This window comes from Ptychodera flava, chromosome 1 (genome assembly GCF_041260155.1).
Source record: "Ptychodera flava strain L36383 chromosome 1, AS_Pfla_20210202, whole genome shotgun sequence".
NCBI lineage: Eukaryota > Metazoa > Hemichordata > Enteropneusta > Ptychoderidae > Ptychodera > Ptychodera flava.
Window position 1 is genome coordinate 28,644,439 of NC_091928.1, and position 18,803 is coordinate 28,663,241.

General features: G+C 38.9%; 1 protein-coding gene across 4 annotated transcripts in view; it reads left to right on the forward strand.

Moving 5' to 3' along the window:
* The window catches only part of LOC139134538 (ras-related and estrogen-regulated growth inhibitor-like), a 96,483-nt gene extending 77,906 nt beyond the window's left edge, over positions 1 to 18,577 (forward strand). For 3 of the 4 annotated variants that reach the window (XM_070701420.1, XM_070701426.1, XM_070701444.1), the window contains 4 exons: positions 1,387 to 1,991; positions 14,108 to 14,164; positions 16,052 to 16,125; positions 16,614 to 18,577. In XM_070701420.1, the coding sequence (XP_070557521.1) occupies positions 1,853 to 1,991; positions 14,108 to 14,164; positions 16,052 to 16,125; positions 16,614 to 17,033 (690 nt within the window). In that variant the 5' untranslated portion in view covers positions 1,387 to 1,852 and the 3' untranslated portion in view covers positions 17,034 to 18,577. Of the gene's footprint in view, positions 1 to 854; positions 983 to 1,386; positions 1,992 to 14,107; positions 14,165 to 16,051; positions 16,126 to 16,613 lie in introns of those variants that run through there. The other variant, XM_070701435.1, reaches the window with a different exon arrangement.
* Positions 18,578 to 18,803: the final 226 nt, after the last annotated feature.

Sequence of the window (18,803 nt, forward strand, 5' to 3'; positions counted from 1 at the left end):
CGCCATGACAACCCCGGTGTCACAGGGTGTTAGGATGTCGTCGAGGTTTGTCTTGGGTCCGTCGATACTTCCTCGTCGACTCTACACGGTGCCGGCCGCCCTGTTACGGCAAAGGTCATTCGTATCCGTACGTCGGTGGATAAGGTGAAGGAACGCACGGATCGATCACGCTGGGGGCAACGAACGGCCACCAGGCCACGCTCCGTCAGCGGCAGATCGGCAGTTAGACGGACAGGCTGGGATAACTACAGGCACTGAATGAGGCAGCGGCCAAGTGAAAACATATTTCTCGGTCGTTGTAACAGTAGAAGCGGAAAGAAAACGAAGCTAATCTTCCCGAGTTATTCCCATGGTACTTGCCGGTCGACTGATACCGGAAACATTCAAACATATCTGACAGTGATCATATTTCTTCTGCGAAATCAATATCTGCAGTGGGACCACATCAAATTCCATTAACTCGGAAATGTTTTTCCCGTTTTCCTTTTTTTTTGTCGATAGTTTTATGTTATTATCTTTTAAGTGAGTTGTTTACTACAAGTCGAAGTGGACGGCGTTCTGTTTTCAACATTACTTCACTTTCAAACCAACGCAGGGCGATGCAGCCTGAGCGCAGATTACACAGCGCCCTCCTTTCCTGCAAGTAGAAAGGCGCCTGTTTTGTTCAATCTCACCTTTATCGCTGCTGTATGTATTTCAGTAACTCAGGACACGTTAAATTTTGTGAACATGATAAACGGTCAAAAGAGCAGAGGGGTTTGGTGGCGTTCTCTATTTTTTAAATTTGGATTGACACTGGTCGACATGTCCACGTCATTGCAACGAGCCCAGGCAACTCAGAGGTTAAAGTTCACAGTTCTGAACAAAACTTCAGGAAGTCCACACAGAAAGCGCCCGGTTGATTAGCACCGTCGAGTAAATTAATGCAGTATGCATCATGAACGTAGCATGTGAATTGTTCTTATAACGACGCCATGGCAAGGTACACCACTAAACCCGTTACTGAGCATCGAAGAGGCAATATCTAAGCAAATTCACCGTTTTCTCTCCCCGTGTGACATATTGTGGAGAGCGATTTGGGCTCTGCTACTCCAGACAGTCAGTACAAACTGCTTGATGTCCCATTGAATGGCGTCGTCTTTTAGGTGAGACACGACGACAGCGGACGTCGAGATGCCAACTATTTGGAGCGGCTGGCCCGAAAATATATCGACAGAGGGGCATCGCACTGGGAAAATCGTCTGACCTTGCAGATATTTTTAGACTCAATTTTGATTCGTTTAATGAAAAAAAGGCGTCGGTAGGCCCAGTCCCAGCCAAGCAAGTGTTTGAGTGCACTGTCATGAGTTGCAATAACACAAGTTGTTTTCTTCTTATTTTTTGCAGTTGTAACAGTAACACGTGAATCAACGATCCTCATCGTCCAGCCGAGTCATTCCTGTCCTAGTAGCAACACCGCAGGAACTACAACGGCTGCCCCAGGGAAGCTTTCATCGTTGCACACGGACTTTGTGAAAACGAGCGCAAAACAGACAACCAGTCCTACCTCGTGTCGACACAGAGGTCACAAGACGCCCGTCTCCACGCTCTAGTTGCCGGAAGATCATAACAAGTTAACGCACTCGTAAACAAGCCTTCCTCGATTGAATTCGGCGAATCAAAACCGTACCAGTTATAGAAGGCAGCAGCGTTTGCAAAAAAAAACTGTAAAGGCAATTACATCATCCCATTGTCACATTATCCTCAGCCTGACCTGTCTCAAAGGGCCCAGGGGGCTACACTACGGTTGATCCGCTATCTATTGCCCGCCTACTACAGGGCCTTGCAAATTGCCACACACCCAGCTTATCCGATGGGCCGGTTTAGAGAAACCAACAACAACAACGGCAGTTGTGACATGACCAGTCCACCGAAGCCGCCAGCTTTGGCCAGCGGCAAGACCGCCGAGGTCAAGTTAGTGGTGTTTGGTCGAACAGCAGTTGGCAAATCAGGTAAGCTTTTTGTTTTAATGTTATAGCTTCTGGTTTCGTCAAGATAGAAAGAACGCCAGTTATTTTTAAAAGAGTATGGCTTGTGGAAGTTCCGACAGAGACCATTTTGCAGCGCGAAGAACGTTGTTGTCGCCCTCTTACCTCCCCCCAACATTTTCGAAGAATGAGCAAATCTGCCGTTAGTTTTCTTCGAGTCGTTGAGCAGGCCAACTCTCACGACTCGAGTAATCTTGAAGACTGGCTCGTATTTTTTGGAAATTTTGTATATCTTATCCGATACAGAAAGGGTGTTTGTTTACAAGCTTTATCTGTTGTCTGTTGTTGTTGTTGTTGTTGTTAATGATGATGATAATGTTGTTGTTGTTGTTGTTGTTGTTGCCGTCGCTTCTCCGTGTTTTCAATCGCGTTCTTCTCGTGAAAGGGAGCCTATCAACAAGACTTGCCCTGGAGTCATCGCGGCGGAATCGATGTCGCAAAATCCCCCTTGCACAGGAAGCTGCACACGCGACTGTGCATTGTGGCCTTTTAGTGTTTAAACAAGGTCATTTCAAAATAAGTATCATATGTTTGAAAAAAAAAGTGGACACGAGGGATAAATCTCCCCCGCCCTCTGCGATCCCGGCACTTTCACGTAACGAATTATGGTTGAATGTATTAGTCTGTGAACATCTCAGTGCTTTGTATTTTTGAACCTACACTGAGAGTGGTCATTCACCTGATAGGAAGAAGTGCAGTTGACTTAATTCCGTCATTATATACTATCATCAAGCCTTTGAGGGCTTCGAGCACCGAATTCTTGGAAGTAGTGTTGAATTTAAAATATACTTGTTTGGCATTACAAACACATTTTGCTTATCGGTGCGTTAGCATCACATGGCATTAGATCAAAAGTTCACCTGATTTCCGAGTAGTCAGCCGTTCATCACCACATTTGGCTCCATTATGTGGAAGAGCGGCGCTTTGCTTCGCAGAATTTATCGTCTTTAAAACGTCGCAATAGCTCCATATAATTGCTAAGCTTTGGATAAAGATCGTTTTCTTTTTTGTTTGTCTGTGTACCGTCTGTAAACAGTTCGGGTTCGGTATCTTTTTATGTGGTATCGCGAAAACGGCAGATGTAAAAAAATCCGCCATTCAAGTCGCAATAATGGATCTGTTTATTAACTGACTGTATTCAACCGTAGCGTGTTCACACCCTGTCTGTTACCTTCCCAGCAAAAAAAAGTGTTCAAAAACTATTCCAGACGATTTCACGACCTTCCAAATTGTCTGGTTCTCGTTACGTCAAATTACTACCCTTTTACGGTGGTTTAGGTGTAATATGATCGCTCTTTTTGGCTAAAAATTGCGCCACAGACGTGAAAATTACACCATTCTGTACAGGGATATCCTATGTGAAAAAATGCACCTTGAAGTTTAATAGATCACAAACTTCAAAAGAGCGACGTAATTGAAAAACGTAAACTTACAAATAACAAAACAAACGCTCTCAACAACAGTCAATTCAAATTTCCGGATGTTTTTATTCATTTGCCTTGGCGCGAAGTTCTTGCACAATTTTGTTAAGTGTGTCGAGCAACAATGCTGCATATAGCGTTTGGACATTTTGTTCACAAAGCGATTACAATCCCTTGCGATCGACAGCCATGCAGAGGTATAAACGACAAGGGCGCCACGGAAAACGCGTTTCAGTCCGGTCGCCATGATACTATGGGGTGAGAATAGTGCCAAAACAATTGTGTTATCATTATTTTATTATCTTTACATTATTACATTTTGTCATTTTCTTTGCATTTTTATGTTATTATGTTAACATCTTTATTTCGTTTTCTCATTGTGTTTGCATTCTTATTTTGTTATCTTTACATTTTTATTATATTATGTTTGCATTTTTATTTCATTCTTTCATTTTGTTTGCATTTTTATTATATTATGTTTACATTTTTATTTCATTCTTTCATTTTGTTTTCATTTTTATTATATTATGTTTAAATTTTTATTTCATTCTTTCATTTTGTTTGCATTTATTATATTATGTTTACATTTTTATTTCATTCTTTCATTTTGTTTGCATTTTTATTATATTATGTTTGCATTTTTATTATATTATGTTTGCAGTTTTATTTCGTTCTTTCATTTTGTTTGCATTTTTATTATATTATGTTTGCATTTTTATTTCGTTCTTTTATTTTGTTTGCATTTTTATTATATTATGTTTACATTTTTATTTCATTCTTTCATTTTGTTTGCATTATTATTATATTATGTTTTCATCTTTATGTCATTTTTCTTATTTTGTTTGCATTTTTATTATGATATATTTACATTTCATTTCTAGACATAATGAAATAAATATGTAAACAAAATGAAAGAACAACATAAAAATGCTAACATAATGAAATAAAAATGCAAACAAAATTAAAAATGAAAAAAATGTAAACATAATGAAATAAAAATGTAAACAAAATGAGAAAATGTAATAAAAATGCGAACAAAATGAAAGAATGACATAAAAATGCTAACATAATAAAATAAAAATGCAAACAAAATTAAAAATGACAAAAAATGCAAACATAGTACAACAAAAATGCAAACTAAATGAAAAACGAAATAAAAATGTTAACATAATGAAAAAAGAATGTCATTTTTTAAACATTATTTTTCTTTTACCCATTTTGCTTGAATTTCTACTTAATAATGTTTGCATTTCTATTTCGTGCGCACATTTTGCTTTCATTTTTTTTTATATTGTGTTGGCATTTTTATTTCGTTCACGCATTTGTAAAGCTTTTTATAGCGTTTTCTCGGTGTTAAAATTTTTATTTGATTGTGTTCACATGTTTATCTATCTCATTATCATAATTTATGTATCTCCCTAGCCTAGCGCCGAAAGTTCACTTTCCTGTTTGTGTGAAATACTGTTATATGCGTTCGCTATCATTTCAGTTTGTAAGGCAGATTGTGAAATTTGCAGTACTATATGTACTTAAAAGCAAGTCCCTTGATCTCATTTCACGTTTTTGTCATCCGAAGTTTAACCATGGACGTATCACAGCATGAAAATGTACTAAGTTAAAGGGCAAAACACTAGTCGCCGTCATAGCCGCCAGCTGTTCATGCGCTGGTACTGGGAGAACGCTACTCTCAACAGTACCACGACATCTGTGGCGTTAGTAAGGCCAGCAGCAGATTGCTTTAGACAAGTCAGTCCTTTCGGTAGAAGGAACGACGCTAGTAGCAGCAATAATAGTAACCAACAGGCCGTGCTTCGGCTTTTTCTGATATGTTTGCTGTGTACATGTGGCGCAGGGCTGAAAAAACGCGGACATTTTGCTGTGAAGAGAAAGGGTCGCACGGGCGGCGATTTTTCTCTTGTCACATGGAGATGGATACGATGCTATCTACGCTAAGGAAATGGTCGACGGTGTGTATTTTCGACTGAAAAACGACAGTTCATAGACAGTAGTCTGCCGTCCCCATGTCTGTGGTCACATTGGGCGAGATCATCATGGTAACGTGCTAGCCCTGCGTACGATGCTGTGTGTTCCGCTACAGCTACGGGCTATTAGCTGTAGCGGAACACACAGCATCGTACGCAGGGCTAGGTAACGTGCAAGATATGGCGGCGCGGCGGTAGCCCTGCGTACGATGCTGTGGGTCCGTTACAGCTAATCGTGAGCGGGGCGATTAGCTGTAGCGGAACACACAGCATCGTACGCAGGGCTAGCGCGGCGGGTATGAAGGAAAGCTTCGTTCAGCTTTATTAACCGTTGTTTTTCAGTTTTAAGTAGCCTATACATGTACAGTTGTACACTGTTGACAATGTCGTTAGCATAGATGGCATCGCTGATGACCAGGCAGCTAGACTATGGTGACATTTCCATGAGGTAAAGGAAGACTCGGCGATCGTTTCTGGGCACAGTCGATCTGTGCAAAATTTCCGCGTTTTCTACGGATGGAATTGTAGTCCTACTGGCCACCGCTACAACACAACCAACGCCGTGACGACATAAAACTGGCGCACGGTCCGTGGGCTGCAATTATTGCAACTACATCTAATCTAAACCAACAACAATAATGCGGCTGTTGAGGACACAAGTAACCAGGGACGAACTGAGTAGGTATTTTCGCTCAGAGTCGTACTCATCATCAAGTGCGAGACAAACTGTCATCACATCATGCCTACGGAGTCGTCTAACTTGACATAACATTCTTATACGGCTCCTAAAAGTTCTACTCACGAGAGCAATGCCTCGGTGAGAAAAGATACACATGCCGGTAAATGAAATGGCTTTTAGGATGTTGAGTTTTTGAACATTGCATATCCCACAATCGAAAGAGCAGGAGGTGTAGAAATTTGCCGAACATTTCGTTAGTCTCGAAGCTGGTTCAATTTAGGGAGCCTTCAGTAATAACAGGGGGCGGGGGAAGCGGGCGAGGGTCACTTTTTAGAAAACAGTTCAAGGGGAGGGTCACTTTTTATAAACCTATCTTGGGGGGAGGGTCACTTTTGACAGAAGCTGATTTTATGGCCAAAACTTTGATTGTCTGTTCGATATTAAATCCTGAATGGGAAATCACCAACAAAATACGTACACATTATCCACAAGTTTCACAAGCAAAGAAGATGCGGTGGTATCCTACATTAAACAACTTGAACAGTTAAAACTGATAAAAGACAACAAAAACACATGCAAAAGGTGGAAAAGTGTATATCAATTATCAAATGTACATAAATACAAAGATATTGCCTGTTTTATATTGGAAAAAATTGTGCATAGTTCTCTCATAGACTACCCATATACAGTAAATCAACTTTTCAGTGAAATTCCAAAATCAAATTTCTTGCACAACCATGGACGCATAACCACTCTGGTTTAATCAAAAACATTAATATAAATAATCAAGCGCACATACATGCACAGATGTACCTAGTTTTGTATTGGAAAAAAATTAATCATAGTTTCATCATAGACCGCCATGCAAAGTGAATCAACATTTTGGTGAAATTCTAAAATCAAATTTTTACACAACCATAGACTTGTAACCACTCTAGTCTTATCAAGATTATTAATATCAGTAATCAAGAGTACAAAAATACAAAGATTTACCTATTTTTGTATTGGAAAAAACTATTCATAGTTTCATCATAGACACCATGGATAGTGAACTAACTTTTTAGATGAAATTCAGAAATTAATTTCTTGTACACGAATGCACATTTTACTTCCCAATTCAAGTACAGTACATTTAAATACGTTATCAAACATATATAATATACAGATATAGCATGTTTTGTGGGGGTAAATTGTCAATAGTTTGCCTGATAGACTCCATGTATTATGATTTGATATTTTTTAGTGAAGCACTAAATCAGCCACATCTTGTCTTCTTATAGTTGCACAAAAATTGTGACCCTCCCGCAAATGTATGAAATAAAATATCTCTTCAAAATTCTTGCGTGATAAATTGCGACTGTCCCTCCAAAACCACAAGCCCTCCCCTCTGTAATTTGTCCCTAACATAACAATTGAACCAACTGTTATGTAAATTAGCTGATACTGTTTGAGTTATTCCGGGGAGATTACCGCAGCAGTTGGGGGGAGGGTCAAGTTTTAGAATGTCGGACAAGGGGGAGGGTCACATTTTAGACAGGAGGATAGGGGGTCACATTTTATGGTACAGGTGTGTGCGAAATTCCCCCAGACCACCCCCCTGTAATTACTGAAGGCTCCCTTAGCTGACACTAAGGAAAAGGCAATTCCAGTTGGAGTACAATAAGTTCATTTTGACAAGCACCTTAGCTATCATACATATATTCCACTAACAAACTTAGGATGCTGATTGAAGGAAATCAGCAATTTCTAGTACTAGTTCATAAGCCGATGTCAAACTATTGGAACCAGCCTTTTGTTAAAAGGATTGTGGGATAGTTCTATGAATTAAAAATGTTAACATAATGAAATAAATAAAACTGCAAACATAATATAATAAAAATGCAAACAAAATGAAAGAATGAAATAAAAATGCAAACATAATATAAAAAAATGCAAACAAAATGAAAGAATGAAATAAAAATGCAAACATAATATAATAAAAATGCAAACATAATATAATAAAAATGCAAACATAATATAATAAAAATGCAAACAAAATGAAAGAATGAAATAAAAATGCAAACATAATATAATAAAAATGCAAACAAATGAAAGAATGAAATAAAATGCAAACATAATATAATAAAAATGCAAACAAAATGAAAGAATGAAATAAAAATGCAAACATAATATAATAAAAATGCAAACAAAATGAAAGAATGAAATAAAAATGCAAACATAATATAATAAAAATGCAAACAAAATGAAAGAATGAAATAAAAATGCAAACATAATATAATAAAAATGCAAACAAATGAAAGAATGAAATAAAAATGCAAACATAATATAATAAAAATGCAAACAAAATGAAAGAATGAAATAAAAATGCAAACATAATATAATAAAATGCAAACAAAATGAAAGAATGAAATAAAAATGCAAACATAATATAATAAAAATGCAAACAAAATGAAAGAATGAAATAAAAATGCAAAAATAATATAATAAAAATGCAAACAAAATGAAAGAATGAAATAAAAATGCAAACATAATATAATAAAAATGCAAACAAAATGAAGAATGAATAAAATGCAAACATAATATAATAAAAATGCAAACAAAATGAAAGAATGAAATAAAAATGCAAACATAATATAATAAAAATGCAAACAAAATGAAAGAATGAAATAAAAATGCAAACATAATATAATAAAAATGCAAACATAATATAATAAAATGCAAACAAAATGAAAGAATGAAATAAAAATGCAAACATAATATAATAAAAATGCAAACAAAATATAATAAAAATGCAAACATAATATAATAAAAATGCAAACATAATATAATAAAAATGCAAACATAATATAATAAAAATGCAAACAAAATGAAAGAATGAAATAAAATGCAAACATAATAATTAAAATGCAAACAAAATGAAAGAATGAAATAAAAATGCAAACATAATATAATAAAAATGCAAACAAAATGAAAGAATGAAATAAAAATGCAAACATAATATAATAAAAATGCAAACAAAATGAAAGAATGAAATAAAATGTACACATAATTAAATAACAATGCAAACATATTAAACTTGAAATGCAAACAATGAGAAAACGAAATAATGTAAACCTAGTAAAATAATGATAACACAATTGTTTTGGCACTAATCTCACCCCATATGATACATGTAATTCCCAATCGTGTACGTGCTACAAAATACATAAATAACTTGATCATTTTAAATATTTTGACATCAGAGGAGCCTACGTTGCCCACTTCCGTAACTGTATCAAAATATGAACAAATACCACAAGCTAAGTATTTTACGGAACCCGGTAATCTGGCGACATCCTAACGGACTATTTACCCATTGGTCGGTGTTTTCATACTCACTATTGGCCGAAACCAAAGGGGGCTGTTCACCCATTGGCTGGTATCAAAGCAGATAATCAGCCCATAGGCTAGCATCAAAGCGGAAAGTTCGCCCATTGGCTGGTAGCAAAGCAGACTCTAAGCCCAACGGCTGCTATCAAACCAGGCTATCTGTCTCAGTGTTAGTAAAGATTATACCAAGAAATGTGGTCTCCGGGAAAAACATGCCAGTTTCCTGTTAACCTTTATATTGGTTCCTTTCCCGGAACAAGTCAACGACTGGACAATTCACGGTGTCGTGGAACTCCATCAGCGAGCAAGGTCGTAGATGTCGTAACCCAGTGACCACATTTCTTGCGCGAAGAGGCATGGGAATCTCTTTTAAATTCCTCGCCGCGAGAAGATGTTTTAACAATTGAAGCCAGAAATGTTGTAAATTCTCTGTAGACGTCTGAGAGTCAGTGCCCTGCATTTACAAATCACTCCGATCAGACGGCAAAGAAAGACCATAATTTTCATTTTTTTGACGTTTAGCAGGCTAGAATGGCAAATTTTAGCGAACGTCTGTGAATATTTCAAACCGCGGTTTTTGCGTTTCGGATCAGGCCGGTGTTATCTTTGATAAATGACCAGCTGTCCTGGTTATCTGTTAACCATCACTTCCAGTGTCCCGTGATTCCCTGTCGGTTACAACCAAAACGGACCAATGCGAAACAGATGACATCTCTAGTCTTTTCCTCTGAAGGCGTTTAAAACTTTCCCAGTTTGATGTTTTGCAATGATATGCAGAAATCGAGTATCGAGTATTGTAGTTGTAAATGAAGCGTAATACATAAAGTATTCTTTGATCGTTCTGTCGCGAATGTTATAATATTACTATTACTTTGATTGCATTTGCCAATCGTTCGTTGAATGTACGGGGTGCAAAAGCCATGACCATGAACATCAGTTAATCATGTACAATCGTGACATGAATCGTATTCGCTGGAGCAAAGCCAAAGTGAGGTGTTTTATGAGCGCTAATAGTAAGCCCTTCTATGGGTCAATGTACATGTACTGTTCAAACTTAGGTGTCACCCTAGGCTTAGACTACAGCAAAGCCAAAGTGAAGTTTTAGGTAATACAGGAATTTCACACTAGAAATGCCTGAAAAGATGAAAAGATGCATAAGTTTAGCTAGTTTCACGACCAAGCAGAACTTTTCAGCTGTTATATCAGTGTTTAAAGTATTTAAGGTAGAACGCACCTCGGGGACAGACGTTCGGACTCTCAAACTTTTACAATTCTCTTCTGATATACCACATGTGGGGGTTCATTCTAAAGCTCTTTGGGAAAGAAAACTTTTCACCGGCTTACTTTTTCGAAATTAGAAAAGTTTTATTTTTTCCATAGAGTTCACACAGGGATGGCGGCCATTTTGAATTCTAATATCGGTAAATCTTGGGTAATTTGTTTCTCTAGTACCAAAATTTGCATCGCGACCCCCTATTTTTATTCTTGATTTTGAAAGAGAATGATTAAAAGATTCCTTGAGGAAAGTTAGAGCAAAAGTTTAAGTCTTTCACTTTCGAGGTGCATACTATTTTAAAAGATCACTATTTCAAAGTCTTGCTGTGGTGAGAAGTCAACTTTTTTACCCATAATGAATTGCAATATCCAGTTTGACCCTTTAGCATAAGACAAAAGCCATGCTGGCGAGAATTGTGCCTGTTCCTCGTGGTGTACACAACAAGTAGTCTCTTCCTGTAGCGACCATCGTTTCTGATAGATCTGGTTTAGTTGTCAGGCGAACCTAAACAACGATGGATCTGGTAATTGCTCGCTCCAACGACCGTACTTGCTCTGCAATCCGAGTAATTTGTTTTATCCTGACCTGTGACCCACCGCTACTTAATCTATCGGGTTGCGCGAACGTCCTTGTCTTGAATTTTTCTTCGCCCGCAACTTTAAAAAAGAATTGGAAAAAATATGAGAAATGTGGGAAAGAAATGAGTGTTGAGGAGAAGGGAAAAAGAGAGTTATGGGAACAACCTGAGAGGGTGGGTCGACAGAATATTTGTTCCAAAAAACGACATCAGTTGCTGAGTATGTCGTCTGTCTCTTAGCCGAGTTGCATATTCCTGTGTATGCTAAGTCACATTTCTGAAACTACCCCACATCCTTCTACGTTTAAAAACTTGCAGAGTTATTGCATTCATACAGTAGGATATAACTTTTCAAGGCTTTAGGCAACGCGCGCGTTGGGGGCGAAAGTCCAGGAGCGTGCATCCGATAACAAAAGTTATGACTTGTAAATAAAGAAGATCAAACAGCAATTGAAATTTTGTTCAAGTTGCACATTTTCTAAATTTTAATTGAAATCAAATAAATGCTGCAAATAGTCTGAAATGTCACAGTCCTACAGTCATATCCAGGGCAAAGTGGATCCAAAAATACCGATCTGAGCAGCGATCAATAACCTCGCTATTTTTAGTGATTAAGTTATGGCATTTATTGCTATCACTGGCGTTTGCTCTATAAGTGTTGTAAGTGATTTGTCATGGCGGTAATGTTGGAAAATCAATCACCGTTACTGAGATTGAAAGACCACTTGCAGACACCGTCTGCGTGGATCGTTTGTCGACACTCGGCGATCTGGCACCCTGAAATTAGTTTGAGGTCAAAGGCCGAGCAACAGCTCCCAGTGAAGCTCGGAACCGTCGGGAAAAGTCATCAAAATCCAGCTCTTTTTGTCCGGCGCTTTCTTTCCTATACCTTGGGATTCTTAACTTCATATCCGGCCCCTAGCAAAAATTACCGACCGGTGCGACAGAACACATTTTCTTTCATAAAACAGCTGCAAAGATGATAGGAGTAATCCGTAGCGTTTGTCAGGCATGCCAAGGTATTTTGAAAACGCGTTTATTGCTACAAACGGTGGCCCGGGGAAAACCGTCCGTTGTGACTAACAAGTCAAGATATTTGTCTAAAATTGTGTTTGAAGTTTGTTTTTGCATGGCAAAGACTCGAAAATTTATTTATTTATTTATTTATTTTAGCTATGAATAATTTTGGGAAAGTAGTTTCATTGAACCATGGAAGTGCGTCGGTGAGTTCGTCCTTGCCCGCGAATACCGCTCTCAGACGACAAGCTCATTGACGACAAGAAATACGGGGTATTTCAGTCGTGAGGAGATAGTGAGAAACTGGGAATCGCTGACATGGGGAAATCAGGGTAGAGGCATTCGGAGGACATGATAAAGTGAACATGGAACGCAGGAATTACTGATAAAGTCAAAACAGGGCCTTGAATTACGATGTGTTTGATGGTATCACAGCTGTAAGGCTATGAAGGCTAGCTGGAGTACATGTATATTGAGTGGCCGCTCGTGAGAGTTTGGCATCGCACTTCCCAGGGTGTAAAACAAGATTTATGTTCATAAGGTTGACTGAACAGAGACAACTCATTTTGTCGAACAGCAGAGAGATCTAAACACTGAGACACAAGGACGCGTCAGCGTTGTCGGTCGTCGAAGCAATAGGGTAACATCGCTTGATCGTGATTCGCGCCAAAATTTGGTAACAACTTTCCCGCTTTCACCGCATGTTATCTTTGTCATGCTCAATATGCACATTGTTGAGGACTCTGAAATATGCTGTGCTGGGAGGATGTAATGTCAGTAAAGCATCAAATGTGACATGTTGATCAGAGAGAAAGTCATACCGAGAGAAAAGTCATGACTGTTTACACCGGACAGGGCCAAAAGAGACATTTTTCATTTGCGCGCTTCCGTTGTCGTTCGTAAAAAGTGGCCGCCAAAATATCTATATCTCAGTAGAAAGATATTGTCAACGGGGGCGCCATTGAAACCACTCAATTTACAAGCTGGTCAGGCTGTCTCGACATTCTCATAAATCAAAGAAACTCTACAATACTGAAACACGAGCTAGAGTTCGTATAGACTATGTTAGTATCGTAGAAGGCAAATTTACAGCGAGTGACCGATAGTTGTTGATCAAAAAGGGCACTGTGTCTTCAATGAAGCCCAGTCCCAAACGTCTCTCTATTACCGCGTACCCTGTTCGCCATCACCGGACATATCATCGACCCTTCAACGTGTGTGGATAATCCGTTGGTCTGTTTGTCTGTTCGTCCCATTGTCTTGTCGGTAATTGAATTTTTCAGTTCACTGCTCCGGTTGCAAAGAGGAGAAAATTGGCATGCCGCCTGTTTCTGTCATCACCCTTGCGGTACAATTTAAGCCTGCGGGCAGAGAAAACTGTCTTTTCACAAAAAAATTATATTAATTAAGTATATACTAAATAGAATCCCGCGCACAAAAGAAAGATACTGTTATTTTCAGCAAATTTCTGAAACAATCATTAATGGCTGCGAGCCTTCTTGTTTGTCATATAAATTTAAATGAGGTGTTTGCTGTAACTAATAAGAACAGTAATGATACAGTTTAACTTTCTGAACTAGAACTAAAAGTTTTAGGGAGTCCGAAACGGCGGTGTTTATTGTATGTTTATGTTTGCAATATGTCTGCATTCATATGTACATGTAAGTCCACTTTCGGCCTCAAAACCACAAGGGGGTCCTAGATGAACCGATTTGCCGATGAAAATCCTTAATGTCTCTTGTTTTTTTGATATTTACAGCAACCGTTGTTCGGTTTCTTACGAGACGCTTTATCTGGGAGTACGATCCAACGTTGGGTAAGTAACATATTTATTGTGTCTGGGGCACTGCACGTGAAATAACGTCAATACCTGTTCTTTGAAAAAAAACGCCTTTACATCCGCGTAGTCGTCGATGTTGAAGTTTATAGGTGACGTCGAAATATCGCGATATCGATGTCTTGGTCTACAGCACTCCGTATATTTGAGTGAGAGTAGATGTGTTGTCGATCACTTCTCTTCTTTGTCAACAGTTAGTTTTGGAAAAACTCGTGCTAGATAATGAATAACCTCATGCAGTGAGGTTAGACGCTGGACATTAGCCTCCCCCCTGAGAGACGTCTCTCAAGGGACCAATCGTGTCCGATGGCTACTGTGATACGTCCCACCCAATGCACCCACAATGATGCCACAGTAGGGTGTTGATCACAGGATCGACATGAGGTCAGGTTAGGGGCACCTGCTATTCACAGCGCCGGAGGTGCAATCTTTTCATTCAGCTGGCGACGTTCGCAAATTGGTCAGGAAGCAATCAATAAAGAAAAAGTGAATGGGCCGCGTGACATTTCGAAGTGTTATTTGCCAAGCAGTAACCTGATATCATAATTCTACGGTGTCTTGCGAAGTATGATCAATCTCCTCTCAACTTCGTTACAATCCTCGGGTTTGTCGGCAAGCGGTCATGCCTGGAGCTTTCGCAAATGATTGTCCGCTCGTGATTTTTTGACGGCAAACCTAAAGTTTGTCGTTTGTTTTAAGCTGAACACATGATTCTGTAGGGCAAATTGGTGTCAATACATGTTGTCGACAGTTTCAAAGTGGTTTTTAGCCTTTATTAGCTGTTAACAGACGATAAAAGGGTGAGACGCTTCGAAGTTCTTGTCACATTTTATATCGGTGTAGTGAAAGCTTCGGGCGTAGCTGAATGAACAGAATGGTGCCAACGGAAAGTGGACTCATATTGAGTTTTTTGACGGAACGTAAGATGTCATAAATTGCGTATATATCAATACTACATGCCAGTGCAAATCTGTTTTCTAAAATATTATTTCGTGTTTGCCTTCGTCCGGAAATAATCTCAGTGCATTTGCAAAACACCACAAATGATATCCATTTTCATATCTCAAGAATGCACGCATATGTTCGAAACCAAGGTTGCCTGCTGGTCGAAAATATTTCCCGATCGCGCTATCGTTTTGTAATGGTGATACACAGTGTGCCCAAAGCCACTTAAGGTAGATCGCGCCTCGGGGACAGATATTCGTGCTCTCAAACTTTTTCAATTCTTTTCTGATCTACCTCTTGTTGGGATTCATTTTAAAGGCTATTGGTGTAAGAATAAATTTCTCCGCCTTAGTTTTTTTTGAAAATCCAAAATGTTATTCTTCTCCATGACACAGAGGGATGGCGGCCATTTTGAATTTCAATTATCGGTAAATCTTGGGTAATTTGTTTCTCTTGGACCAAAATTTGCACCTTGACCCCTATTTTTATTCTTAATTTGAAAAAGAATGGTTGAAAGATTCCTTGAGGAAAGCTTGAGCAAAATTTTAAATCTTTCACTTTCGAGGCGCCTAGTACCTCAAGTGGATTTTTTATGATGAAATATGATGATAGTATTTCATGGACGTGTCTATGCTCGCCAGGTTATATATTGACGACTTATTGATATATGACATACCTCACAGTATAGCATACACGATGACTCGAACTATTTCATGTCACTTTACTTGAAACCGGGGCATCGACCTTTGCAGGAACTACTAACCGCATTACCAGATGAACGTAACAAACAAGATACGTGTCCTCTCCTACTTGAAAACACGTTTACTGTTTCCAGGCTTTGTGTAAACTGATTAGTCTTTCCAAATCATGTACTCATGGGATCCGGTGGAAATAACTGTTTTGTTACTCCTTTCATTGCAGAGTTTACATACAGACATCAGGCTGTTATTGACGACGAACAAGTTTCCATGGAAATCCTAGACACAGCCGGCCAGGTGAGCAATTTTCCACGCCGTGTGTGGGCGTCACAGCATTTCAAATAAATGTTGATTCGTCAACTTGTTTTGAGCGAGACATAGCAGCGACGGACCCACGTCTGTGGATTATTGCAAATTTCAGTAGATGTTGTCGAATGGTGGCGCTATAATAAGTTCAAAGAACGTCTACGACGCCATTGCCCTGTGCGGACAATTATCAAATAATCACTTTCCGGCAAATTTTCGCTCATTGGCTACCGGTTTAATTTAAATTCAGAGTCGAATGCACTATCGTTTTAAAATAAAGTTCGCCACCGGTTGAAAATGTAAAATATTGTTTGATATTTCATATTTATAGTGTCAGAACCATGTTTGATAAGTGGTGTTGCCAAATATAGTTCCAGCATGCTTTTCCACCCTGAATTTCCGAATTAAAGCTATCTCTGCGATGATCTGTCACCCAAGACTCCATTTCAGCATTTTTGTTTTACGTTTTGTCCACACAGGAGAATAATATTCACCGTGAGGGTCACGTGAGATGGGGTGACGGATTTCTGGTTGTGTACAGCATAACCGACAGACAGAGTTTTGAAGACATCGTTCACATGAAGCATTACCTTGACGACCTGAAGAAAGCCAGGAACGTTTCCATGGTGATTCTTGCCAATAAAGCGGACTTAGAGCACGAGCGGGTCGTCAGCACGGAGGAAGGCGAAAAACTTGCCACAGAACTTGCCTGTGCTTTCTACGAGGGCTCCGCCTGCGACGGGGGCGATATACCAAAGGAGGCTTTCCATGAACTGTACAGGGAGGTGCGCAGGCGCAGAGCCCTTGAAGGGAAACAAAGACGGAGAAGCTCGTCGCAACAAGTGAAACAAGTCATCAATAAAATGCTGAATAAGATCAACAGCAACCACAAAATGTAATCTGCCGAGGAAATGAACTCTTGACCTCTAATGCAGCTCCGTCAATGTGAAACAGGATGCTCTCACCGCGACTGTTTCTCAGGACCGTTATTTTCTGCAAATTCAGAAGTACGCCCTCTTCCGCCAGACTTCTGAATTTGCAGTTTCGAGTGTGACCTGCTGCCGAAGCAGTATTTACGAAAATGTTGACGACGCGATGTGCTGTAGTACCGTGGACACTGATCGCAGTACAGATTTTGCAGATTACAGAGACAGTGGAAGTGCAAAAATGCCTGAAAACAAAAAAATATCAACCGTTGAATGTACAATCTCCTTTCACTTCTCAACTTTTTCAGCATTTTAATCGCGGCCTTGTCAGTCAATAACAACTAAGTGACTAAAGCAATGACTCTGGCGAAACTCGCGCTTGTATCAGGTTAGCGACATAGTTATATTGGCTTTGACGTTAGAACATTAAAAACTACCTGCACTCCTTCACCACCCAACGTCGATTTCGAGACATCCAGAGTTTTAGCATTCAGAAAGATTAGTCTGAAACATCCTCGTGGTTTCAATGTTTCCTAGATTAAAATTGGCACAGAATCAATTAAGATTTGGTAAAAATTGGGTAAGAATGATTTTGCTCAGGAACTCCTAAATTACATCACGGTCCCTTGGACCATAGCAACATTGAAGCCATAGTACTACGTTAATGTTGTTTGTTTGTTGTTTGTTGACACCAATACATTATCCAGGCAAGACTGACGAATACTAGGGCCATATGGGCTGTTATACAATCAAACATTACCTCTGCTGATATGTTTGTCTTTCTTCACCATCAAAGTCACCCACAGACAAGATGTTAATAGGAGCACAGGATCCAGTGTTTTTTTGATGCGCCCTCTCTGTTCCAAGATTTTCCCGCCAGTGATTTTATGTAAGAGCCCAAAACAATGAATTTTCAATGTGTGACAGTTGTGTATTCGTCTGAGTGCTTCGTTATGAACTTTCGGCGCCAATCTGTATTGTGTAGGGTACAAGATTGCAACAAGTTGATGTGTTAAATATCCAAATTCCGTTTTGTTGTGTCACGTGATCTCCCAATCCTCATGAAATCTGTCAACATGTATTGTGGAGGCGTTTTCGCTAACAATAATTACACGGAAAGTCGCTGCCAGCATAGCGAGTTCCGTTAATCTTGAACTTCAATAAGGTCAACGACAAATTATTTATTTATGACTTTGTGAAGTATGGGACAAAAAGTCTGCAAAAAAAGCTTTTATATCCGAACGCTCTATGTACCTATGAATTTTATGTTTATCGTAGGAAAAAGCCAAGAGCTCTTGAAATATTTGTAATGTACATAATGTAACACGCGATAATGTCCTTTTCGGCCAAAGAAATGAGTTTCAAAGTTCTTTATAAGAGTCGATCGCTCTTCAAACTCAACGTAAAATGGCACAGTTCAGGCCAACATCGCCGAAATGTATTTATTCCTTTGGGTTTTGATGTCATATCCGTTCGCTGATTTTCTATAAAAAGTAATAAAGCGTGTACGCAAGCAATATACTCATTTCCTTGTTTGTTACTAAACACACTGATCGTACACACACACACGCACACACACAGATTGATAGATGGATAGATAGATATTAGTACATACATTTATTAATAACATAGATATTACAAATGTTACGGGTGTGTTGTGATTCAAGTCAGTTCAATTTCATGGTAAGATACCCTTTAGAGTATCAAGCATACTTTATTTACAGTAATAAGCTAAAAATGCCA